At 42.1% G+C, this 27,700-nt stretch overlaps 1 protein-coding gene across 1 annotated transcript; it reads right to left on the minus strand.

The window, feature by feature from the left end:
- Positions 1–230: 230 nt before the first annotated feature.
- On the minus strand, positions 231–27,639 carry TIGAR (TP53 induced glycolysis regulatory phosphatase). Its single transcript, XM_007170212.2, has 6 exons — positions 27,498–27,639; positions 19,209–19,246; positions 15,573–15,694; positions 6,577–6,654; positions 3,155–3,265; positions 231–2,270 (listed from the first exon to the last, which is right to left on the minus strand). Exons 1-6 carry the CDS (start codon positions 27,527–27,529, stop codon positions 1,842–1,844), a joined length of 810 nt encoding a protein of 269 aa, XP_007170274.1. The 5' UTR covers positions 27,530–27,639; the 3' UTR covers positions 231–1,841.
- Between the last annotated feature and the right edge of the window lie 61 nt (positions 27,640–27,700).

The following is a 27,700-nucleotide window of genomic DNA, read 5'->3' on the forward strand; positions in this document are numbered from 1 at the left end:
CATACATTTCACTCATCAGATCAACAAACGTTCACCAGGCAAAATTTCCAAAGATGTGGAAACCAGGAACTTTCGAATACTTCTACCGAGACTGAAAAATAGTACAGCCCGCTTTAGAGAACCACTGGCTCTTGTCAGACTGGAGATGCACGTTTTTTATGACACAGCTCAAGGCTATTCCATGTAAGCATTGTTTCTATAAGTAAAGAGTGAATATACGGAAACGTCCATTGATATGAGAATAAAGAAATAAAAGGTACTACATTTATTTTGTACAATACAGTGGTTACAAGTAACCAGATCTATCTATACATACCAACATAGAGCCCCAAGATATATGTAATAAGTGAAAATACAGAATACAGACAGCTTGATATTTTGTACATTTTAAAAACACCAGAACGATACCGTTGTTCCCTTATGACGCTAGGTGGCCAGGTAAGGGTGGATGGGTGTACAGACTCGCGGTGCTGGCTGCCTCTGTAGAGAACAGGAGGAAACAGGACAGCGACAGCTGCTTAAAGGAGCTTGGCTTACATCACAATGTGTTATTTCTTTTTAAGAAAAAGGGGGAACGGTATTACTTCTGGATGGCGGGGATGTGGACGTTTATGATCTGTCCTTTTTGATTACTTTCCAGCTTTTCGTCTGCAGTGAACTTCCTCTGTGCTCGACCACGTGCTGTGTTCCAGTACTGGCACGAACACGGGCAGCGCTGGACACACTAAGAACGGCATGATCCTGAACTTGAAATATGACTACACGTGATTTTAGCCTTAACTGACAGCCTCAGTCCTACCCTCTTGGGAGCTGAGACTCACAGCATTCATCAACGTGATAATTTAAAAGCAAACTGCATGGAAAACACGTTCTCCATTTACATGAGAGCCTCAGAGCAACCCATCTTTTGTACAGAATTAAGGTAACCAAACTCCCTTTTCTCCAGTGCCATCTGGTGGAAAGGAGAGGAAACCTCATCTGTACCTTCCACAAAAAAACCACGGTTCTTTTCAGTGAAGCCTCTCTTTTATTCTGGGGCTACTGTGAAGCAGCCGTTTACTTTCTTTAGCGCCGTCTTCAAACTAAATTCTTCAGCCTACAGGTTAGATAAAAAAGATCTGCTCTCTTCTCTTCCTCTGCTCAGATTCCTGCTTTAAAAATTCTGTAATCAGATGATGCTTCTTCCTCACGAGACTATTCTGCAACCACAATCCACATTCATCTGCATCTCAAACCCTCCAGAGTAAACAATTCCAACAGTTGATTTCTGTATTAAACATTTAGTGTCGTTCGCTTTTACATAAACTATGACGGCAAGCATTTCTCCTTTAAAGGACTTTTTGAATATAACATATTTTCACATAAGTATGGAGTGGCAATTACAAATAGTTCCCTCTTCCAAGAACTGGATGAGACAGTAAAAAAGAAAACATACAGTATCTTACCAAGAGCCAATAAAATAGGCTAGATTTTTCAGACATTAAAGAAAAATACCAAAAACACCAGGATATTAAAAAAGCAAAAAAACCCATAGTAACAGGATTATTGATCCCCCAATTTGCAATACTGAGTTCCTTCATCCATTTACAACCCAGAGATGTCACTGAGCAGGGCGGTAAAATCACCCTGGAAAATTCCAACTGTACTCACAAAAAAGAAGTCAATCCTCGATGGTTTTCCATTAGTGTTTCATGTGGCTCTGATTCCATTCAAGCTTTATAACCTGCTATAACGGACAGCTTTTTAACCGTTTCCAAGTCTGCATTAGCAGAGAGTGGAAATAAAGTCAAAGGCACTCCCTCAGAGGCTCACATTTTTTAGATTTCGATGCAGATTTAAATTTAGTGAGTTTTGGTCACCCCGGTCAGGTGGCCCTGTAGGTTCACACACACACACTGGGCGGTTGGTTTCACTTCTCCTTTCTCAAAGTTTATGATAAAGACACTCATCCCTGTATTGGGGCTGACTGATGTGAGTTCGGACCTGCTCAGGGTCACTGGGAAGGAACACTTAAGGTCGGTCAAGAAATAATCCAACAGGCTTCTCATGTAGGCGCCGTGACTCACAACTAAGACACTGGCCACTAACCCTGGAGCGCCGCTGTCCGAATGAAACTTGGAGGCACAGTTTTTCCCTAAAGGAAATATCTCTGCCAAAGAACTTTCCAGACAGTCGCTCGGGGCTTCTTGGGAAAACTGTTCATTCTGACCTGCTTCTTTCAGGATCAGCTGACAAAGAAATTCAAAGAAGTCTTTTCCACGCATTTTCACCTACAAGGAAAGAAAAAAAAAGGTAAAATAAAGTGACATTAATGACTGTTTTAAGACATAAGCAGAACTGAGTTTTTCTACATGTCAGCGTCAGTGACTACAGAAGCAGATGAAACGCTGTGTTTCTATTCATTCAATCAGTGTTTCCACAGACACTGGTAAGTAAGCACCCACCTTATTTCTGGACCCATGAAAGCATTTTGGGGACAAAGGTGAGTAAGATAACAATGACTAATTCCTGACTTCAAAGCACTCGGAGTCTAGCTGGGGGAATCTACAAGCAAACAGAAGCCCATAAAACAGCAGGAAACTAGGAATACCTATGGAAACTGCATCCGGCACTTCCGTTCAATCAGAACAACAAGGATAAAAAGCCTTCCCTCACTAAACTAATACAAAGTCTTTACAAGAAAATTATGAAAATTAAAAATGGGGGGGCGGAAATCAGCAATAACACAACTCAAAAGCAGAACACTCCAGAGCAATGCAAGCAGGGCTACGACATCACCTAGAGCGGCAGGAGAGGCCTGATGGTCTTGCCATGCAAGTTGCCGGGTTTTGCCCACCATCCCGCTGGCCAGCACCATGCCTGCTTCACCGACTCCACTGCCACTGCGAAGGTTACTGCTCCCTTTTCAAGGAGTTTTCTTAACAGACCCATCTAATAACCCATTTCCTCAAATCCATTATCGGTAATGACTTAATAAACGAGAAAGACAGGACAGCTTAAAAGGGGAAAAAATGGTATGATGCAGAGTTGTTTTGTGAACCAAACAACTTCCAAACTGCTTAGCTACAATTCAGAAACATCTTCGAGTCAAGATTGCAGCTACTTTGACACTGGCACGCTCATGGACGCGGCGACTTTCCCCAGGGCTACGTACCTGGTCCAAGGTCTCTCCTCCGGGCGGTGTGAACACAGGGCACTCCTGCCCAGCTGCTTTGGCCATGGCCCTTAGCTCACTCAGCGGCCAGCCTTCTGCAACCCCGTATTTCTGCAATGATCCAACAGACAAAAAGGCCTCAAAGGAATTTGCAATACAACTAAGTACATGTTTATGACAAATTCAGAACAATCATTCTGGGGATAAGCTAGATTTCCTTGGCTTACTTTATCCTATCTCCTCGGAGAAAATGCAAACCCAGATCCATGTGACTTCAAAGCTCATTAGCTTTTTAGATTCATAAAAATTGAGTCTTAGCAAAGGACACGCAAGTCACAAAGGAGATGCAAATGGCCAATAAACATAGGAAATCTACCTCACTAGGAATCCAGAGTGTGAAAACTAAAATGACACCTTTCATAAGTTATTAAATCAGAAGACCACAGAGATCACTAATAGCCAGTGTTGATGTGGGAAAAACTCTCTCCTAAATCATTCATGGGAGTATAAATTGGCACAGATTTTCTGGAAGGAAATGTAGCAATACATACAAAAGTCCTTTTAAAAAGTACACACTCAGCAATTCCATTTCTAGGAAATGTATGAGATATGTGTGTGAAGGATCAACTACAAAGATGTTTATATTTTAACATTATTTACATCAGTGGAAAATCTAGTCACAACCTAGATGTCCTAAACTAGGTCAGTATTAGCTTGGTTAAACACATGATGCAATAGCAATATCTTAAGAATACAAGAGACATTAATTATGTGATCATATTGATGTGCATTTATGGGCACTGAAAAACACAGTATGTGAGACAAGCCAGTTAAAAAACAATGCATAGAGTAGGATTTCATTTCGAAAAACATATACACAAACAGATAGACAGACAGACAGATAAAAACAGACAAGAAGGAAAAAGTCAGGAGCACACATACCAAAATATTCAGTGTTTGTTGTGTGGTAGAAATTTTAATTGTATTTTTTTCCAAAGTGTTCTTAGTTTTAATTCCCTACAATGACAATGGATTACTTGTATAAGAAAATATTGAAAGAGACAAATGGTCACTTATGGTTTGCACTGATGATGCCAAAAGATTCTAACACCACCATCAGATAAGAAATCCAATAGTGAAATATTACTTTTTTATAAGAATACATGCACACTTTACCAGCTGCTCTTCCAACCTTCAAGCCCAATTTCTTACACTCTTAATTGTATCTGGAGCAACCTAACTATTACAAAGAGGGCCATTAAAAGCCATCAGTTGCTTTGTTTTCACAGGAATGGAAACAGCCACTTGCTGAATACTCCAAACGCTTTGCTGGGGCAGTTAGGAGGAGAGGACGGGCGGCTGCACAGCTCCCACCCCTGCTGAGACCGCGGGGTGGTGGGGATATCAAGCAACTGCAAGTGGAAAAGTGCCGAGATGGAGAGAGACTGACAGATACGGCAGGGATGTCTAATCTGGACTCGGGAAACCACCGAGGGCCAAAGCCTCTGGCGAGTGGAAGCTGGCCAGGCCTGGGAGCAAGCATTCCAGGCAGAGTGGAGGACAGATGCGGAGGTTCAGTGAGCACAGAGTATGGGGTGTTCGGGAGACTCCGGAAAGAGGCCGAGAGGCATGTGACCAGTGGTCCAGAGCACGGACTCCAGGCCCAGAGGCCTCAGTGTGAATCTGAACTCTGCCATGAATGAGCCCTGGGACCCTGGGCCTGGACTTGACCTCCATGTGCCTCGGTTTCTGCTTCTGTATAACGGGGGTTAAGAAATAAGGTTTTTACATCTTCCCGGCACCGGGGTTCTTGTGAAGATGAACAAGCCCGCGGCTCTTGGAACAGCGGCGGGATGCGGTGAGCACGGCGCCAATGCCCACTCATGTGACCGCTAAACCCAGGCACTGAGCACCCGGCAAGAGGCAGGAGGCAACAGATCAGACCCCGCAGCTCCCAAGAGCCGGGTCAGAGTTATGACAACTCCTGAGGGTAGAAGAGAAGCAGTAAACCCGTTTATACAGGGGTGTGGCAACCAAATTTTGCAAAGATTGCTCTGGCTGCAGCGTGCAGATCAGACTGGAAAAGCGGGGAGCAAGTCAGAAAGCAGGAGAATCACCCTCAGTGACCCAGGCGACAGAGGGTGCCGAGCGGCAGGAGGAGGGCAGCGGGGGGCGCGCGGAGGAATGACGCGTTCGGGAACTATTCAGAGGCGGAGCGGACAAGATGAGGACAGGACGTGCAGAGCGAGAGACAGGGAAGGGCCAGCAGGAGGGTTTCAGCCACCGCGGGGAGCAGGGCCGCGTGGAGAGGGGGGCGTGTTCCACTGGGCGGATGCGGCCGCGGGGCAGCTGAGCCACAGGCAGCTCAGTGTGTGTGTGCAGCTCAGGGCAGGGCCATGGACCGAAATCACTGGAGAGGGTGAAGTTACTCAGGAGAGAGCACGGATGGAGAAGGGACGGCCCAGCCGATGACAACGCTTTCTCCTTCACGTGATGACGGGCCCCGTGCAGCGTTCCACTGAACTCAGGACATTTTCTTCTTTTAATCTATTCAGCTTTAGTTTTGGGGATAGGTGTCGTTTTCGTTTTGTTTTGGCCGTGCTTTATTTTATTTTATTTTTTTTGGCCACAAAGCACGGCTTGCGGGATCTTAGTTTCCCGACCAGGGGTTGCACCCGCGCCCTCAGTGGTGAAAGCGTGGAGTCCTAACCACTGGACCGCCAGGGAGCTCCCAGGACATTTTTCTTGAACAACGTTTGAGCACTGGTTCCTGGGCACAGAGTGAGCCTTTCCAGGGAGCGCTCATGCTGCAGCTCTAGTCTACATGCTGAACTATTATAGTGAACACGCGCAGGTTATGAAAAGCAGCTCTGTGAAGATGCCCTGGCCATGCTGCTACGCTTCTCTCCAGGGGTAGAGGAAACCACAGGCCTGGCAGGAGAGCAAGCAGCTTACAGGCCAGCGTTATAGAGCGCACCAAAAACACTGCTCGAGGAGGAGACTTGGGGCCAAATCTCAGATCCGAAATTGCCATCTTTTAGCTAAATCACAGTTTCAGGAAGATTCATTTCTGGTAAAGTATATAAAGTTGGCATAAAGAAGTCTATTCATGCTTATAATTATGGGGTAGGATTAGGAGACTGGGAAGAGAACTTTTCACCTTTAACTTTAAACTCTTCTGTACTAAGTTCTCACAAGTATGCCTTGCTTTTATAATTTAAGATACCTCTTTCCTATGATTTTAATAATCAAAGAAGACACTATTTATGAGAGTAAGTAACAGTAACTGCCACACAGTAGATTCTTCATGTAACAGCTGATATCACATCCCTAGCAGGTAGGCATTTAATTTCTAGCCATGGGATAAACTGAGTTGGTTTATTGATAATTTATGGTAAAAGAACAATATGTAAGTTACTTACCCTTTCTCGAAGTCTTGAATCATACTTTACTGTCATATCTTTGCAAAATTTGCTCTTCTCCAAAATTCCATGCACGGTCTGCAAATCAAAAGACAACTATCTCTTTTCTCATAAAAATAATTATTCTTGGGGAATTCCCTGGCGGTCCAGTGGTCAGGACTCTGCACTTCCACTGCAGGGGGCCTGGGTTCGATCCCTGGTCGGGGAACTGAGATCCCACAAGCTGCACACGCAGCCAAAAAAAATATCATCCTGGGAGTGTTCAGGATGGTAGCATAGGAAGACACTGAACTCACCTCCTCCCAAGGACAAGGAAAACCCCATAAGGCTAACAGCAGATTTTCCAGTAGAAACCTTACAGGCCAGAAGGAAGTGGCATAACATATTCAAAGTGCTGAGAATTCCAACTAAGAATCTTTTCTCTACCCAGCAAGGTTATTCAGAATTGAAGAAGAGATCAAGAGTTTCCCAGAAACAAAGCTAAAGGAGTTCATCACCACTAAACCAACCCTAGAAAGAAAGAAATATTAAGGGGGGAATGCCCTGGTGGCGCAGTGGTTAAGAATACACCTGCCAATGCAGGGGACATGGGTTCGAGCCCTGGTCCAGGAAGATCCCACATGACCCGGAGCAACTGAGCCTGTGCACCACAACTACTGAGCCTACACTCTAGAGCCTGCGAGCCATGACTACTGAGTCCACAAACCTAGAGCCCATGCTCTGCAACAAGAGAAGCCACCGCAATGAGAAGCCCATGCACCACAACGAAGAGTAGCCCCTGCTCACCTCAACTAGAGGAAGCCCACACACGGCAATTAAGACCCAATGCAGCCAAAAATAAATAAATAATTAAATTTATTTTTTTAAAAAAAGAAATATTAAGGGGACTTCTTTAAGCTGAAAAGAAATGGCACTAATTAATAATAAGAAAACATATGAAAGCAAAAGTCTCACTGGAAAAGGTAAATAATATAATAAAGGTAGTAGATCAATCACTTATAAAACAAAGATGAAGGCTGAAAGACAAAAGCAGTAAAATTACAATAATTAGTTAAGGGATGCATAAAACAGAAAGATGTAAAATGTGTCATAAAAAGTATAAAGCATGGCAGGGAGGAGTGAAAAGCTAGTTTGGGAATGTGTTCAAATTTAAGTTGCTACCAACTTAAAACAGGCTACTACTTATATAGGATGTCATATGTGAACCTCACAGTAACCACAAAGAAAAAATTTACACTAAATACACAAAAGAAAATGAAAAAGGAATCTAAACATAACGCTAAAGAAAACCACCAAACCACAAGGGAAGAGAGAAAGAGAAGAAAGGAGCAGAGAGGAACTACAGAAATAGCCAGAAAACAATTAACAAAATGGCAATAAGTACATACCTCGCAATAATTACTTTAAAGGTAACTCAACTAAATATGCCAATCAAAGATACAGAGTGGCCGAATAGATTAAAAAAAAAAAAGAGCCATTTATGGGCTGCCTACAAGTGACTCACTTGAGAACAAAGGACACACATAGACTATAAAAAGATGGGAAAAGATATTCCATGCAACCAGGAATGAAAAGAAAGCTGGAGTGGCTACACTCATATCAGACGAAGTAGACTTTAAAACAAAGATTGTAATAAAAGACAAAGGGAGCATTACATGATAAAGGGGTCAATCTAACAAGAAGATATAATTTTATAAACGTATATGCACCCAACAGAGGAGCACCAAGATATTTAAAGCAAATATTAACGGACTTAAAGAGAGAAACTGAGAGCAATACAATAATAGTAGGGGACTTTAGCACCCCACTTACACAAATAGGTAGGTCATCCAGAGAGAAAATCAGTAACATCAGTCTTAAATAATGGATTAATAGATATAAACAGAACACTCCATCCAAAAGGAGCAAAATATCATTCTTAAATGCACATGGAACATTCTCCAGGATAGATCACATATTAGGTCACAAAACAAGTCTCAATAAATTCAAGAATACTGAAATCATAACAAGCACCTTCTCTGACCACAACAGTATGAAACTAGAAATCAAGTACAAGGAAAAAAAAAAAACAGGAAAAACCACAAAAATGTGGAGGTGAAACAACATGCTACTGAACAACCAATGGATCATCGAAGAAATCAAAGGAGAAATCAAAAAATACCTAGAGACAAATGAAAACAGAAATACGACATACCAAAATCTATGGGATGCAGCAAAAAGCAGTTCTGAGAGAAGTTCATAGCAATACAGGTCTACCTTATGAAATAAGAAAAACCCCAAATGATCTAACTTTACACCTAAAGGAACTAGGAAAAAAAAAAGAACAAAGTCCAAAATTAATAGACAAAAGGAAATAATAAAGATCAGAGTGGAAATAAAATAGAGACTAAAAATAATAGGAAAAATATCAACGAAAATAAGGGCTGGTTCTTTGAAAAGAGAAACAAAATTGACAAACCTATAGCTAGACTAACCAAGAAAAAAGAGAGAGGACCCAAATAAATAAAATCAGAGATGAAAGAGGAGAGGTTCTAACTGAAAACACAGAAATACAAAGGATTGTAAGCGACTACTACAATTATATGCCAACAGATTGAACAACCTAGAAGAAATGGATAAAGTCCTAGAAATTTCAATGATTTTAAGACTAAATCATTAAGAAATAAAATATATAAATAGACTGATTACTAGTAAGGAGACTGAATCAGTAATCTAAAATCTTCCAACAAACAAAAGCCCAGGACCAGATGGCTTCACTAACCACCTGGAATGCTACAAAACATTCAAAGATTCCATACCTAACCTTCTTGAAATCTTCCCAGAAACTGAAGAGGAGGGAAATCTTCCAAACAGATTTTACAAACCTAGAATTACCCCTGATACCAAAACCAGACAAGGACATCACAGAAAGAATTATGGCCAGTATCCCTGAAGAACATAAGATGCAAAAATCCTCAACAAGATATTAGCAAACCAAATCCAACAATACATTAAAAGGACCATAAACCATGATCAAGTGGGATTTATTCCAGGGATGCAAGGATGGTTCAACATATGCAATCAACTAACATGGTACACCATATTAACAAACTGAAGGATAAAAATCACATGATCATTTCAATAGATGCAGAAAAAGCATTTGACAAAATTCAACACCCATTTATGATAAAAAAACAAACAAACAACTCTCAACCAAGTGGGTATAGAGGGAACATACCTCAACATAATAAAGGCCATATATGACAAGGCCACAGCTAGCATCATACTCAATGGTGAAAAGCTGAAAGCTTTTCCTCTAAGATCAGGAACAAGACAAGGATGCCCACCATCACACTTTTATTCAATATAGTTTTGGAAGTCCTAGTCACAGCAATTAGGAAAGAAAGAGAAATTAAAGGCATCCAAATTGGAAAGGAAGAAGTAAAAATGTCACTGTTTGCAGACGACATGATACTATATGCAGAAAATCCTAAATACTCCATCAAAATACTATTAGAACTAATAAATGAATTCAGTAAAGTCACAGGATACAAAATTAATATACAGAAATCTATGGTGTTTCTGCACACTAATTAGTGAACTATCAGAAAGAGAAATTAAGAAAATAGTCCCATTTACAACTGCATCAACAAGAATAAAATACCTAGGAATAAATTTAACCAAGGAGGTGAAACCTGTACACTGAACACTATGACACTGATGAAAAAAACTGAAGACACAAATAAATGGAAAGATATTCTGTGTTCATGCACTGGAAGAACTAATATTGTTAAAATGTCCACACTACCCAAAGCAATCTAGATTTGATGCAATCCCTATCAAAATTCCAGTGGTGATATTTCACAGAACTAGAACAAATGATTCTAAAATTTGTACAGAATCTCAAAAGATTCCGAATAGCCAAAGCAATCTTAAGAAAGAACAAAGCTGGAGGAATCATGCTCCCTGATTTCAAACTATACTATAAAGCTACAGCAATCAAAACGGTATGGTACTGTCACAAAAACAGACACATAGATAAATGGAATAGAATAGACAGCCCAAAAATAAACCCTCGTATATATGGACAATTAATTTACAACAAAGGAGCAAAGAACACACAATGGAGGAAGGACAGTCTCTTCAGCAAATGGTGTTGGGAAAACCAAGCAGCTACATGCAAAAGAAGAGACTACACTACTATCTTATACCCAACACAAAAGTTAACCCAAAATGGATTAAAGACTTGAATGTAAGGTCTGAAACCATAAAGGTCCTAGAAGAAAACATAGGCAGTAACTTCACTGGCATTAGTATTTGCGATGTTTTTGTAGATCTGACTCTGAAGACAAGGGAGAAAAATAAACAAGTGGGACTACATTAAGCTAAAAAGCTTCTGCATAGCAAAGGAAACCATCATCAAAATGAGAGAGCAACCTAATGAATGACAGAAGATAACTGCAAATCATATATCTAAGGGATTAATATCCAAAATATACAGATGATCCTTGACTATGGGTTTGAACTGCACAGGTCCATGTATCCATGGATTTTTAAAAATACATATTACAGTACAGTACTACACAATCCTCAGATGTGGAACCGTGGATACACAGGGCTGACTGCAAAGTTATATGCAGATTTTTGACTGCAAGGAGGGTGGGGGCCCCGAAGCCACACACTGTTCAAGGGTCAACTGTATAAAGCTGCGTGCCACAACTACTGAAGCCTGAGCGCCTAGAGCCCGTGGTCCGCAACAAGAGTAGCCCCTGCTCACCACAACTAGAGAAAGCCAGGGTGCAGCAACAAAGACCCAACGCAGCCAATAAATAAATAAATAAATAAATGGCTTGTTTTCGTAAATAACATTTTATTAGAACTCAGCCATTTATGTATCATTTACGGCTGCTTTCACAGTACAACGGCAGAGTTCACAATTGTGACACAGACCATACAGCCCACAAAACTTAAAATTTAACTAACTAGCCCTTTACAGAAAAAGGTTCTAGTTCATTAGTTCTCCATTCAGGTGTGTCTAAATTGGTTTTAAACCCATCCGTTGAATATTAATTTCAGTTATCTTTTCAGTTCTAGAATTTGCATTTGGTTCTTGTTTGTAATTTCCAGTTCTCTGCTGAAATTCTCCATGTCATTTTTATCTGTGCATTCAATGATTATTTTAAAGGCTACATCTGATAACTCCAGATACCGGATAACTCCTGTGGCTCTTTCTGCTGCCTTTTGTTTTTGCTAATTTTTGTTCATGTTTCCTTCTCTCATTGTGTACCTGGTTACTCTGACAAGAGACACTGTATTTGCCAAACGGTAGAAATAATTAAAGTCCATAGTCTGCCTTGTTTTTTAACTCCCTTCCAAAAATCAGACACTGTTTTACACATCGTCAATATTTGTTTATATTTACCTATACCTGTACCAATTTCTTTTGCTCACTATTCTTTTCTGAATCTCAGACATCTCTTCTGGAATTACTTTCCTTCTTCAATTATCCTTTGAAAGTTTCTTTCTAGCTTGTTTGTCTGAAATGTCTTCACTTCACCTATTCTCTAGAAAATGTTTTACTGTATAAAACTCTAGATTAATCTTTATTATCTCTCAGCACATCAAATTATTGTTGATATTGACACATTTGTTGATAGTCTGATATTGGTCTTTAATGGATAATGTTTTTTCCTTCATAGTCTTTGGAGTTTTGCAATATTGCTGTAAGTGTAGATGTGTGGGTTTCTTGTTTTAATTCTGACCGGGATATTTTTACACTTTCTGGATCTGATATTTTGCTATCTTTCAATAATTCTGTAGTTTATTAACTGTGAACTCTTCGAATATTGCCTCTTTCCCATTCTCTCTGATACTTCCTCTTGAAAGACGACAGACCTTCTCATCACATCCTTCTGTCTTAGTCTTATTTTTAATCTATTTATCACACTGTGCTACACTTCAGTTGCTATCTTACATTTATCTATAAGCAAATGACCATTTCAGCTATATCTAGTCTATAATTTAGTACAGCCACTGAGGTTTTCATTTTTGGATCAACTTTTTCCATATCTTAAGTAAATTATATTGAAGTATATTTCAAGCGTACAGGTCACTGAGTTGTGACAGATCTAAGTACCGCCAAAATCAAGACAGAGAAGAAGTCTATCAGCCGAAATGATTCCTTCGTGCCCTTGCCAGCCAATGCCTCCCACGCCTGGCCCCCGGCCCGCACTACCTGCTTTATGTGTTCTAGAGTCTCATGTAAATGGAATCACACAGTCTGCACTCTTCCACATCTGCCTTCTTTTGCTCAGATACTCTTCTGGGGACTCCTCTGTGCTGCTGATGAGTTGTATTCCACTGTATGAATATACCGTGTTCATTTATCCATTCACCTACTGATCAACACATGGGTTGTTTCCACTCTCTGCCTATTACAAATAAAGTTGTCATAAAACATTTGTGTACAAGTCTTTGTGTGGACATATATTCTTACTTCTCTTGGATAAATTTCTGGGATTGAAACTGTTGGATCATACAGTTAGTGTATGTTCAACTTTCAAACTGTTTTCCAAAGTAGCTGTTCCACTTTACATTCTCACCAGCAACGTCTTGAGTTCTAGCTGTTCCACATCCTTTATCTTTCTAATTTTAGCCATGCACACGTTGTGTAATGGTATCTTACTGTGGTTTTAATATGCGTTTCTGTCACGATCAATTATGCTGAGCACCTTCTCATTTGTTTACTGGCTTTCCCCATATCTCACTTTGTAAAGCACCTGGTCAAATTCAAATCTTTTGCCTATTTTAAAGTGGGCTATTTGGGGCTTCCCTGGTGGCGCAGTGGTTGAGAGTCTGCCTGCCAATGCAGGGGACACGGGTTCGAGCCCTGCTCTGGGAAGATCCCACATGCCGCGGAGCAACTGGGCCCGTGAGCCACAATTACTGAGCCTGCGCGTCTGGAGCCTGTGCTCCGCAACAAGAGAGGCCACGATAGTGAGAGGCCCGCGCACCGCAATGAAGAGTGGCCCCCGCTTGCCGCAACTAGAGAAAGCCCTCGCACAGAAACGAAGACCCAACACAGCCAAAAATAAATAAATAAATAAATTTATAAAGTGGGCTATTTGTCTAATTACTGAGTTGGAAGAATCTTATATATTTATACAGCTAAGAGATATATATTGATAATACATACATATGTGTCAGATATATACACATGTATTACATACATGTAACACACGTTTACAATTTTCTCCCAATCTGTGTCTTGTTTATGCTTTGTTCCAAGATGCCTTTATAAAGATTTTTCCCGTTTCCTTATAGAATTTTCATAGATTTAGCTTTTAGATTTGTTCTGTGAACACCTGCAAGTTAGTTTTTGTGGACTGTGTGAGGTAAGAGTCACATGTCATGCTTTTCTGCATGGATGGTCCATTGTTTCAACATCCTTTATTGAAAAGACCACCGTTTCGACCACGGAATTACCTTGGCATCTGTGTCAAAAGCCAAATGACCAAAAAGACTAAACGAAAACAACTGACCATATAAGTGTGGGTCCCTCAACTTGTGCTTGAAAGAAAAAGTCTTTACTTTGCCTTAATTTTTGAAAGTATTTTCACTGAGTATGTATTTGGAGATTTCTGAGTTATTATTTCTTCAAAATCTATCTTTTTACGTTCATACTCACCCTCACCCTTCTCCCCACTTCCCTTCTGAGACTTCAACTACATGTATATTGCATTGCTTGATACTGTCCTCCATGTCACTGAGACTCTTCACTTTCCCTTCTTAGTCTTTTTTCTTTCCACAGTTAATTTTGGAATGTTCAGTTTCCACGTCTTCATGCTCACTGACGTCTTCTTCTACAGTGTCTAACCTACTGTTAATCCCACCCTATGAAATTTTCATTTCAGAATACTGCATTTTTCACCTCTAGAAGATGAAATTTGGTTCTGCTGCCTCCTACTTCTCATCTCATGCTCCTCTGAGGACAGTTTAGCCTCACTATTAAGGTGTAATATGCTCTCTGTATCCAGCAAAGCCTCCACTTGTGCTGGTGGGAATTCTGACTCCCCACCCTGTGTGAGCCCCAGGAATCGAGTGGACGACCGCCCGCCAGTGACCTTTTCCCTCCCGCCCAAAGCCGTGTTTCCTGCCCTCATGCAGTTTCAGCCACACGTGTGCAGATTAACCAACCGTCCAACAAAGAATCACGGGGACCCCTACACATATGTCTGTAGAGTTTTCTCTGTGCAGCTCTCTCTCCAGCACTCTTCCCCACAAATTTTAGTTACTTAAACTCCCCAAATTCCAAGCTTTGTCCCCTCAATCACTGAGACCACCGTCCTCTATTTGGCTTCTTCTGCCAGAGTCTGGGAATTGCTTCAGCTGGAAAACCAGGACGATCGAGGGCTCACCTGTTTTGTTTCACTTCATTCGGGGATCGCAGCCCACGCTGCCTGAAGTCCAATGTCTGAAAACAGTTGCTTCACAGATTTTGTCCTGTTTGCTAGTTGTTTATGGGGGGAGGCTACATTCCAACCCTGTTACTCCCCCACGGTTGCCACAAAAGCCTCCTTCCACCGGGCTTTTAGAAGTTGATTTGGTTCTTTCTTAAATCTCTGGGATCATTTTTATAGTAATCTGTTCCTTAAAGATATTTCACACGTCTTTTATTTCTTTAGAGTAACATAGTTGTTTTTCAAACTGTATCTGGATTCTAAAATCTGACATCTCTGTGGTGTTTCCACTGGCTCTCTCTCACGACACCTTCTTTGCCTTTTTATAGGCCTTTTGTTAGACATTTTCCCCAAGCTACTCTAACTTAAAAACTACCACAATAAAACAAAGCACAAAAGTAAAATGAAGGGAAAAGAAGTAAGTTCTGTCAGGGAGAGGAGGGCTGGGGGTGATGTCTTGTGCAAGTTAATTCCCTGCGGACTCTGGCAGCAAATGTTTCAAGGTTACAACTGCTGAGACTTTTGACTCATCAGCCTCAGCCTTGACTCTAAGCTCACCTGCTTTGTCCTCATGAGGTCACTGGAGAAAACGTGAGTAAACTTCACATTATTAAGAAATATACCAGCAGCAGCTGCTTGTTTAAATCCAGTTTCTGAAAGAGGCTCATCTATTCCTTGTCCTGTGGTATTAAGAGAAAGAACAGTAACATTCAAATATATGTATATATATATGGGATGCAATAAAAATCACACCTAAGAGAATATAAAGAGCATTTATCTATATTTTATTAAAAGATTTCCTTGGGTACTTTTCCACATAACTTTTCAGAGAACTGAAAGCAAGCAAAATTAAGCTAGGATCCTGTAAAGGCTCTTCTGTATCTCCCAGAAGAAGGTTTGCCTGGCGAGAACTGGGTAATGGGGAGGCTGTCCCAAGCTCTCCCCCCTCACATCGCCCGTCACTTCACCACGTGTTTTATTAATGCTGCCCCCAACCTTACGTTTTCACCTCAGCTGCTGCATTTGGGTAGTCGGATCATCACCTAGAAAAGTTTTCCTTCTTTATCTCCATTGTTTGAATTCAGTAACGTTTAGTGTTGCAAGTCATTCTCGATAAAAGCTGACAAGTCTTCTACTGATTTAGAGTGAATAACAGGTCAGCCAATGACTCAACACACAGGAAAATAATCTGTCATGAATGAGAGTCGGCAGAAACAACAAGTAACAGATTTGGAACGACTAATACGTCAGACGTGTGAATCAGCAGAGACTGTAAACTGAGTCACAAAAATAAGCGACAAAAAGCGATCAAAAACCAGATAGCTTTCTAAAAGAACCAGACAGATTTTTTAACAATGAAAAATGGAATTGCTGAGGAGGGAAAAAAAAAAAATCCCTCAGTGGATAAAAGGAGATTCATTAAGCTGAGAAGCTTCACGAACCTGAAGGCAGAGCTGAAGCTGTCCCCTGGCACAGACACGAGGAGATGGAGCACATCACAGATGTGTTAGAGACACGGAGAAAGGACGAGGATTCCTAAGTACCTCAGTGGGAACTCCAGAAAGACAAGAGAGAAAATGGAGAACAGAAATGAGGGAAGACATAAAACTACAGATGAAGGAAACACGACATACACCAAGAAGGATAAATTACTAAAAAAAAAAAAAAAAAAAAAGTACCTTCCTAGATTTAGTAAGAGAAACTGTAGAATACCAAAATAAAACACAAAGACTTTAAAAGCAGTTACAGAGAAAGACAGATACCCACCGTGGGACACCATTTGGATGAGAGAAGACTTCTGAAGCCAAAAAGCAGCAGATAAATAGCTCCCAAGAGCTAAGAGAATGTGAGTCTAGAACTGACTGGACTAAAAAAGACTGAGGAGAATAAAAACAGAATCGTCTGTAATAGAATCGACTGAAACTATCTTTACCACAAGCTGATTTACACAAGAGGACTTTTCAAAAAAGACGTTTCAGGAATGAAGGTCTGAGACGCAAAAGAAACGGTCAGGAGAGAAACTGGCAAATACAGATGTCAACCTAAACAAACACTAAGGAACAAATTAAATAATAATGCCTACATTGCATGGTTAAAAAAGGACAGGACTGAGATACTAAATGGCAGCACATACTTTGTATTTTTCAGGAGAGATGATATTTCTCCTACACTTTGTTAGGCACAAATGGTAAAGATATAAAGGCAACCATCAAAAGGACAGAGATGGCTCATTTCGAGGCCAGTAGGGAAAGTAAGAGTGGGTTGGATAAAGAAAAGGAAAAGAAAAGCAGGCACCTGAGATGTAAAGGTGAGTGAGAAGGAAAGGACTAGATAAAGAAGGGAGAAAAGAACCACAAAGGAAAAGTCCAAACACACCAGAAACCAGAGTCAATGTGGACAGACCACTCTCACCAGTTAACAGAAAGACTGTATTTTTTTTTTTTTTTAAAGAATCAAAATCAGCTGCCTACCATTTACAAGGTAACACTTAGGACATCAGTACACAGTAGGGTTGAACGGAAAGGGATAGGAAAATATATACCAGGCAAATCCCAACCCCAAACAGCCGGAGTTGCCATATCACTCTCAGAAATGCAGACTTTATGACAGAAGTCTTAGTAAGGACTGTGAAGATCACTATAAACAATCAGTGTTCCCATTCACCAGGAAGATAGAGCAATTTTAAAACTTGTATGTGCCTAACAAATTAGCCTCTAGCTGTATAAAAGCAGAACACATAAAGCACAAGTTGACAGAACTTCAGGTGTTAAAGGATAAGCTGGCCATCACAGTGGGAAATCCAACATATCTCACTCATAAACTGACCCATAGGTCATACAGGCAAATGAGTAAATTTACAAAATTAGTAAAGTATGGAAGATTTGAACAACAAAATCAAGGTTAAGTATCTGATATAGAACTCCACACCCAACAATTAGAAAACAGATTTTTTCTCAAACATACAGTAGTAGGTTTATAAAAACTGACCACGCTAACCAATTTCAAAGACGTATTATCAAATAAACCATATTGTCAGAACACAAAGCAATGACACTGGAAGTCAATCACAAAAGATGAAGAACAAAACCCAAAAGCCCACTCATTTGGAAATTTAAAAAACAGTTCTAAATAACTCATGGGTCAATGAAGAAATCATAACGGAAATTTAAGATACTTGGTGCTGAATACTTATCAGATTACGACAAATCAAAACTGCAGGTATGTGACAAAAAAATGGTACTTAGAAACATATAAGGCTTGAGGGTTTTAAAAAAAATAAAAAGGAGGCTATAACTTAAAGAACTAAGCATCTAACTTCCAAAGTTAGGAAAACACAAAACAGACCTACAAAACAGGTGTGAACATGAAAATTTTATTCATGTTTTACCGTCAGCTTCGAATGAAATGAGACAAAGGAGCAGGGCCCACGGACAAGGCGGTAGGGGACGTGAGCCCAGAGGATGCTCTGGGTGGGGCCCAGGTCAATGGGAAATAGAGGTGTGTTTAATTATCAGACTGGTTTCCAGAAGAGGGAGGCAAGCACACGGGGTATGAAAATCAGCTTCTGCAAAGCCCAGATGTCCCTAACCCCAAAATATAAAACTAAATGCTTGTATAATCCAAGCAGAGAAATAGCATGTCTAGCTGAAAGATATTCTTTAAAAGCCAGACCAGCTGGATCACAGGGAGATTAAAAGATCTGAACCCAAATTAACAGAACAAGGCAGGGGGCAGGGGAGAGTCTATTCAGAATAAAGTAACAACCCCATGTGAGAACAGGAATTCTCTTTTTAAACCATTTCTTTGTTACTACTAAAAATAATATAAGTATCTTAGCAGAAAAATACCATTAACAGCAGCCAGTAAATTTCTGTTTCCAAATATGAAATCATTTAAAATCCTGGCAGATGTATTTTAAGACAACTAGACTCAATATAACTCCTTAATCAGCTTTGAAGCTGCCCACGAACAACTTGGAGCACTGTTCTTTACATCTAATTCACTCAAGAGACTTACTTCTCTTGCTTACCATCTGCTCTGATCATATTTCTGTGACCATGATGATTTAATTCCGTAATCCCAGTTCACAGCCCAGAGCGGCCCCCGTCCACCCTACCCCACCGGATCTGATTAACCCATATTTCACATTAACACTAACAGAGAGAGCTAAAATAAGAGTCAGAGCATACCAACCTTGAAGGATTTTCTCCTTGTTAAGTCTTGTTTCTCCACTAAAACAGGGAGGGAAAAAAGCCTTTATTACCAAATTAGGTTATTTTTGAAATGAGAAAAAAAAAAATCAGCAATAAAAGGTAATGATACTTGTAAAGACAGCATATTGTACATACGTCAGAATCTAACCTGTAAAGATAAAATTTATTCTAAACTACTACCTGCAATCATCTATTCTATGTACCTAATCGATAAGCTAAAAATTTCAAATTGCCCCAAATTAAAATGTATAGATCAACAATCTTAAGTGAACTGAAGGTAGAAAATACTATTTTAAAAGTAGTACATGTACGTATAAAAAATTTTTGTTAAATAATCTTCTTAAATATGTTGACCAAAACTACTCCCACAGGCATCCGGACCAAAACACGACAGCTGGTCCATCCGTCCGTCCGCTGGGCTGAGCGGACAGGCGCGAGGGACCGAGAGTGGAGCGCAGAGCTGCAGACCCCGGCCCTGCCTCCTCAGTCCTGGAGCCGCTCAAGCTGCTCCACTTTGCAACACCGAGCAATTACAAAAGCAAACCCAACCCATTCTGAAGCAACTGGGAGAGCGAAGGGGGGAAGTGGTGTCGCAAAGCAACTGGATTGAGGCTGGAGGGGGAAGGTGCGGGTGAGGGCACCTGGACCAGACCAGACGACAGAGTGCACCCACAATGAAAGCAGTCGTCAAATACACAGAAAGCTCTCCGGGAGGACCCCGCAGACACTTCTCCGAGCTCTTTTTATGTGATGAGACTGAACCCAGAGATGCTCGAGACCAGCATCTCCTGGAGGTGGGAGCTGGCGTGTGCTGTGCGGACACTGGACAGAGAACTGGAAACGGTGGGGGGAAACACCCCACAGGCCCCTTCAGATGCAGTTATCGCCTCATCTGGAATCAACTGTCTCCACAGCCCACGTCCACACCCTTCCATGTCGGTGAGAGGTGAAAATCCGTGAGGGGAAACCTCGCTGCCATCGATCGGGCCCAGGAACAAGACTGCTCCCGGCGCTACACTCACCAGCTGGGTTAAGCTCAATGCCTCAGCTTCCTCATCTGTAAAATGGGGATAATAAATGGTCCCAACCTCACAAGATTCTCGGGATGATTGGGTGAACACAGGTAAAGCATCCAGAACACTGCTTAGCTTTATGAAGCACTCAGTAGTTGTATTTATAAGTCATTTTTGGACAGACTATATAGATATCAAAGACTTAATGCATCTTTAATCTTTTAAAAATTATGAAATAAATAGTAAATAATATAATGATAAAGCCAGCAGCACGTTACACCACCCAAGTTAACAGATCACTGCCAGCCTCCAGGACCCCGTCCCTGTCCATCACGATGTCCCTCCTCCCCAGTGGGTCCAGGACCCCGTCCCTGTCCATCACAATGTCCTCCCTCCCCAGTGGATCCCCTGCCAGGACCTTTGCCTGCGCAAGTGCTCACCTTTCCTCTTCGCTTTCCTGCCCATGTGCAGCATAGATTAGTTCGCCTGTTGTTGAACTTTACAATGACTTGCTTCTTACTCTATGTGGTTTTCTGTGTTGCTTCTTTTGTTCAACATTTTGGGAGATACACCAATGCTGCTGAGTGTGGCCGTACCTGATTCTCGTTTTTACTGTGTAAACTCCACTGTAAGCATGCACTACAATGTAGTACGTGGTCCCCTGGGACAGACACTCAGGCTGCTGCCAGCTCCGGGCTGCACTGCCATGAACAGGTCTGTTCGGAGCACAGCAGGCTCTCTAGGGCAGTGGTTCTCAACAGCATGGTCCCTGGACCGTCATCACTGGCACTGCCTGGAAACTCACTGGAAATGCAGCGTCCCAGGCCCCACGTGCCCCCAGACACACTGCATCAGGAACTCCGAGGTGGCGGCCCCGCAGTCTGTTTTCATAAAACCGCCAAGTGGTGCTGATGCATGCTCACGTTTGAAATCCACTCAAGGACTGCTAAGTCTTTCTGCGAACCAAGTTCTGTTGCAATACAGTCATACCCATACGTTTATTTATCGTTTATGACTGTTTTCACACTCTAATGGTGGAAATGATCAGTTCAGACAGACCATGTGGCCTGCAAAGCCTAAACTATTCACTCTCAGGGGTTTGCTGAGCCCTGCCTAGCGACCTACACCCAGCACTGGAACTGCGGGGCCACGGCGCACCCAGCTTTATTCGCTAACGCCAAAGCGGTTACACCAATCGCTACCGCTCTGCAGCGTTCCACACGCTCACCATCACGTGACAGCTTTCAATCTGTGCCAAAATGGCACCTGAACACTTTACCTCACCTTGACTTGAATTGGAATTTCCCTGATTACCACGAAGGCTCATCACTCCTGCTTTGTTTTTTACGTGAAGCACTAGTTTAAAAAGAAAAATATCTCACGTGGGATTGATTCACTCAGATCCACAAAGGAATGCCATCAGACCTTAGTCAGAATCACAAACTCGGGTCTCTGCCTGGAACCTTGCCCCTCGTTTATAAAAACAGTTGTTTTTCGACCTCACCTAGAGCACAGGTTCTCAAACTTGAGTGTGTCTCAGAATCCCCTAGGGGTCTTATGAAAACAGAGACTGCTGGACCTGGCCAAAGTGTTCTCATTCTTCAAGACCCAACACAGCCAGATGGCTCCTTGAAGTAGCCTTCCCTCTCCAGCACCATTCCCTACCGCCCCATCCCATTTAACTACCCCAACTCTGTGCTCCCATTTTTCCCGGCACTACTGTAGTTAGTTACCTTCTGTACTACGCTAGTTAACTTTTGTAGTCATGCATCTATCCTGGCCCCAGTTCCTTAAAAGGCACGGCCAGAGGCTGCATCACCCTAACATGCCTGGTACCTGGAGAGAATCCTGGGAAATAACAGAACCTCAGTGTACATGCTCTTTGGATGGAGGGTCATCTGGAAATATCCACCAAAATGACAAGTCTGTTTACCCTTTGATCCAGCAGCCCTATTACTGGAAATGCTTGCATTCATCTAGATTTAAAAGAATATCTGCTACAGTATATTTCTAACAGCAAAAGATGGTAAATAACCTAAATTCCCTTTAGCAGGGAACCCGTTACTTTAACAAATAAACAGTGGGATATCTACCTGATGGAATTCAAAGCGGCTGTGTCTGCTGGAGAGTGATTTATGTAAAGCGATGGAAAAATCACCAAGACATATTCAGCAGAAAAAGCAAGGTACAGAATGATATACAAAGATTGCTAGCTTTTTAGAAAGGCAGGACAGGGACTTCCCTAGTGGCGCAGTAGTTAAGAATCCGCCTGCCAATGCAGGGAACGCAGGTTTACATGCCGCAGAGCAAGTAAGCCCGTGCGCCACAACTACTGAGCCTACGCTCTAGAGCCCGCAAGCCACAACTACTGAGCCCTTGTGCCACAACTACTGAAGCCTGCGCGCCTAGAGCCTGTGCTCCGCAACAAGAGAAGCCACCGCAAGGAGAAGTCCGAGCACTGCAACAAAGACCCAATGCGGCCAAAAATAATTTTAAAAAATAGAAAGAAAAAGAAAGGCGGGACACAAGAGTAAACGTTTGCATCTGCACGAGAGATGCCGGGAGGACGCAGAGGCTGTGGTCACCTGCAGGGTGAGAGGACAGAAGACTCAGGAGAACTGTTCTGATTTCTAAACACGTGGACGTAGTGGCTTAAAAAATATATGACAAGTGAGTGAAATTACACAGCACTACTAGCCACTCACTTGCCAGTATTATCATTCTTGAGGTGAGTATTAATAAAAGATGTCTTGTAGCATTCCAAAACCCATTCAGAACCATATGAAATGGATATGAAAGAGATTAAGCTCTGCGGTTCAGATGAACAAAGCATCCAGGGAAGTGATGGGGAAGGCATTGCTTCTCATACAGAAAACAGTTCCCAAACACTGGATCCACGTCCTGTCTGTCTCAGCCTCACAGTCCTGCTGAGACCGAGAATAAAAGGGCTGTGCTTCACTTCTGTACGAGTGACGTCCTCTTTAGACAATGGCTTTGTAACCAATTCAATTACCAGCAAAATTCAAAGGACGCCTCCCTGACCCCCAATCCCATATTTACTTTTATACGGGAACCTCAGAAGGTTTGGCCCACTTACTGTGGATCACAAGCTCTCTTGCTCATTGTACAGATTTAAAATCAAGGGTGAGAAGAAATTTAATAATTACGCCAGACCAGGTCTTTACAAATCACACAAATGATTTGCCAAGATGATAACTTTTTGTATGCTTACTGAAAAGGTAGCTCAAGATTTTAACTTAATCCCAATAGCTGATTTGATCAAGGATTCAGAATAAAACATTATATCATCAAAATGTCATCCTATTAAAAAACAGAATCCCAGTACTTTGATAATTTGTAACACTATTGCCCCAGCATCTCACCAATTTCAGCGAAAGGAGAAAAAATAGCTATAACATAATAAAAGATTTCCTTTAGCTATAAGTCAGTAGAGACTGCTGCAGACATCAGTGCATTATTAATAATCACTAGTGTTCTACTGGGCATTTTTTGCTTTCAAATCACTTTATAAACATTATAGTGTAAGAATCTAGACAGAGAATTTTTTTCCAAAAACGTGCACAAATATTTAGCCTTACAGCTTTTATCAGCTTTTTCGAGAGGTCTGTACAAATCCTTGAAGCAACTGTTTAGTTTGTTTGGGGAGTGGGAAAGAAAAGTGGGTGGCTAAAATAGGTTTACTATTAAGCTACTTCCCTAACCAAAGCTTGGCTTGTAGCAGTGGCAGGGAAGGTAAGGAGAGTGGAAAGGTCAGAGGAATATATTTTAAAGGAGTCAGGAATAACAGCACTCATTTTCAAAACCTGCAGTGTGATTCAGTTCCAAGACAGACACCCGACTCTGCGAGAACGCAAACACTTAGGCCAAGAAGTCAAGTCTTATGACTGGCCATTTAAAGGCCTACAAATATGCACCATTTATTTTGTGGATTATCATGCTGTTCTTCCCTTAAAAAGACATGTTATTTTGTTAGTTCTGGTTTGTATTCTATAGCGTTTCTCTAGAAATCATATAGAAAGCTTAATTTCCCAATCACATCCTTTTAAATAATTCAAATTCCACGGACCAGTACTCGGTTTGCTGCAGCAGAGACAAATCATGGGAAGTCAGTATATATTGGGGGCAAGTTTTCGAAATAGATACGCTTTGGTGTACACAGGAATGGAGTGTACTCACCTGATATTTAATCATGAATATACAGCTTTATCCTAATTCCTCCACACCAATTAATTCATTTGAAAATGGATTAATAATTTGAAAACATAGAAGATTTCAAGCGCTAGTAACATGGAGAGTTTCACTGGATGGTCTGGGGGCAAGAATGTAAAATACTCAATTCATGACATATGTTTGTCTATATGTAGATGAGGCCTAGTTGCATAGGCTCTCCCAGTTAATCAACCCTACTCCCAGAAAACAAATATCCCAGTAACATAACAATTACATGCATCTTGATAAAAGTTTACAGATGATCCAATATTCACTTGGCCTGCTTTATTAACACACAGAACAATGCCTAGCGTTCAAGAAGACTAAGTGCCGACAGAGGCAGAGTCAGAAAAACCAATCAGTTCTGCGGTCAATACCTACACTGATTCATCATCTTTAAGTAGTTAAAAGTAAAGGAAATTTAGTTTGTAAAAATGTTTATAAAGAGCTAGCTATAAAAACGGAAGTGAAATGGGATGGTTTTGCAGGCAACCAACTGCAAACTCCTACAAAGAACCTTTCAAGGGAACTAGGGCCTTCAACGTGCCCTGTGGGTGGCGGCAGTGCCGACCTGCGTGTACTGGGGTTTCCAACCATGCTGCTCTAAGGCCACCAGAAGCTACCGCTCAATCAGATTAGTAGACTGGAAGTTTGAAAGGTGGGGTATTCTGTTCCAAAAATGGTACAACTGGCACTCTCCCTTTCAAGTATGGCGATGAAGATCAACACACAGATGGTAACAGCACAGATGCATAAAGGATTTGGTTGAACTTAAAGAAACTGCATTTAAAAAGTTTTCTTGCATTATCCAAAAATTATCCAACTCTTAAAACACACTGATCATGCTCTCAGTTTCAAAGCATTTGACAGAGTCGGGTAATAGACAACTCAAGGTAAATTCCCAATATTATGCTCAATGATTCAATCTTGCTGATTCCAGTAAGAGTCATGACATTGAACTCTGGTGATTATCAATCAAGTTTGAAATTGTTTCTTTTCCTGAAAGAATCACCAATTTTTAGCTCTGAGAACTCTGAAGGAGAAAACTAACCCTATCAATTATTTCAACACTTCCTTTGCACTTTCCCATGAATAAAACAGAGCAAAGTAAACAATTCTTATCACTCTTCATGGTTATATCACAGGAAATAAAAAGTAGCCTCTGAAATGGCTGATGATATTCAAGCAACCTACAAACACTAGGTTTTAACTCTGTAAAATAGGAGGCAGAAGGGCATAGTATATAGTTAAGAGGATGGGCCGCAGTCCTGCTGCCTTGGTTTAAACGCCACCGCCCCAACTTGTCATGTGACAATAAGCAAGTCACATGCCCTCCGTGACTGTTTCCTCACCGGCAAATTGAGAAGCCAGTCTTCACCTCACCAGATTGCTGTCAGAATTTAATTACAACAGTGCCTGGCACATACTAATTTATTAAGACATTTTTAAATTAATTCCTCATAGGAATTCTATGAGGAATCCATTTAAAAAATGAAGCCCTTTTTAAGAAGCAGGGAGGGGATAAAATTCGCACTCATGTAACTATTGTCTATTAAGAAACTAAATAGGGATCATCTTGTTTTTCAAGGGGTGGTTTTGCCCAGATTTTCTACGACTTCTGAGTGACAATTATATGCCAGGCACTGGGTCAAGGCATCCAGAAACTTTAGAGGAAAGGGCAATCAAGACTCTAATTCCTGTTCTGCTACTGCCTAGCTGTATGACCTTAAGAAGGTCACACGATGGTCATAAAGCCTTCTATAAAATGGAGAGGGGTGGGGTGGAGAGAGAGGAACTCGATTTCTAGCTCAGTCATTAAAATCCTGTGAATCCTAATGGGACAACTTCAGATGGTTGCCAAGATAATCTTCCTATAAGAACAGGACAAAAAAAGATAGTGGCTAAAGACAGCTTGACAAGGTTAGACCATACTGCTGCTCTCCACAAGCTCCACGATGTCAAAAACGGCATCTTAGTAACCTGTAACCCTGTAACCCTTAGTTACCTGCTGACACACAGCACCCACTCAGAATGCTGGTCCCATTAACCATACACACAAATTGGAGGACTCACTGCATTTGTATCAGAGCTGTCCTTACAGAAACAAAAGTTATTTAATTCTCAGATATATTTCTCCCCTCCACTGTGCTATACTCTTCACCTTTCTGACATTTCATTATCACACTAACCCAGTGAAGTGGGTGGGTCCTATCACTACCCCCATTTTATAAATCAGGAAACTGAGGTCGTAGAGATTAAGTCGGTAAAAGGAAGCCCGTGTTACAAGGCTCCTAGCTGCAGCCCAGATTCTAACCTACGTCGATCTTTCTCGAAAAATCTGTGCTCCTGACCTCCCTGAATTTCACCTCCCGTTAACACCGGGCTAAGAAGAGTCGAGAAGGAAAGAGGAAGAGACGTGAAGACTTGTCAGCATTTAGCTCCCTGTAACGTTATATGATAAACATATTTATTCGGGGCGATGCAGGCGGCTGAGAGCAGGGCGAGGCCCCCTGTCCTCCCCCAACGACAGAAGGTCTGCGGAGAAGAAGCGAATCTCAGACACAGGCCTGGGGGGCCAGGGGGGCCGAGGGGGCCGAGGGGATAGGGATGGAGCCGGCGCAGAGCCTGCAACGGAAACGTCGGCCCCGGACCAGTCACTCTGCAGACCCTGGGGGACCGGCCGGGGGCAAACGCGGGGCCCAGGAGGTGCGGCGACAGGGCTGTCTCTTCCGCTTCAGCTGCAACCCGGCGGCGGGGGCCCTTGACACTCACTCCTCCCGACCTCCCTGTCCCCATCGAACGCGGGACCGCTGCCATCTGACACCTGGCTTCCCGCTCAGCGTTGCTGGGGCAGGAGGGCCGGAAGGGGGTAACTCATGGGAAACACCTAGAAATCGCCAGGCCGAGCCTCGGAGGAGCAAATGGGACGGACGGGCAGGGCGGGGCGGGTGCAGATCTTCGGTCCCCCCGCCCAGCCCGCAACACTCCACGGAGGAGAAAGGGCAGCCCGCGCCGGCCATACTCACTGCCGGACCACGGTCAGAGCGAAGCGCGTCATCCCGCCGGCGCCGGTACAGAGCGAAGCAAAGACCGCGCGCGCCGCCCGAACAGTCTCCGCACTCCGCACAAGCCGCCCGGCACTGCGCCTGCCGCACCCCGCCGCTTCCGCACCCCGCCACCGGCCGGCTCCGCTGCCATAGGCCGAGGCGGCCGCCACGTCACCCCCGGA

Source organism: Balaenoptera acutorostrata, chromosome 11 (genome assembly GCF_949987535.1).
Source record: "Balaenoptera acutorostrata chromosome 11, mBalAcu1.1, whole genome shotgun sequence".
NCBI lineage: Eukaryota > Metazoa > Chordata > Mammalia > Artiodactyla > Balaenopteridae > Balaenoptera > Balaenoptera acutorostrata.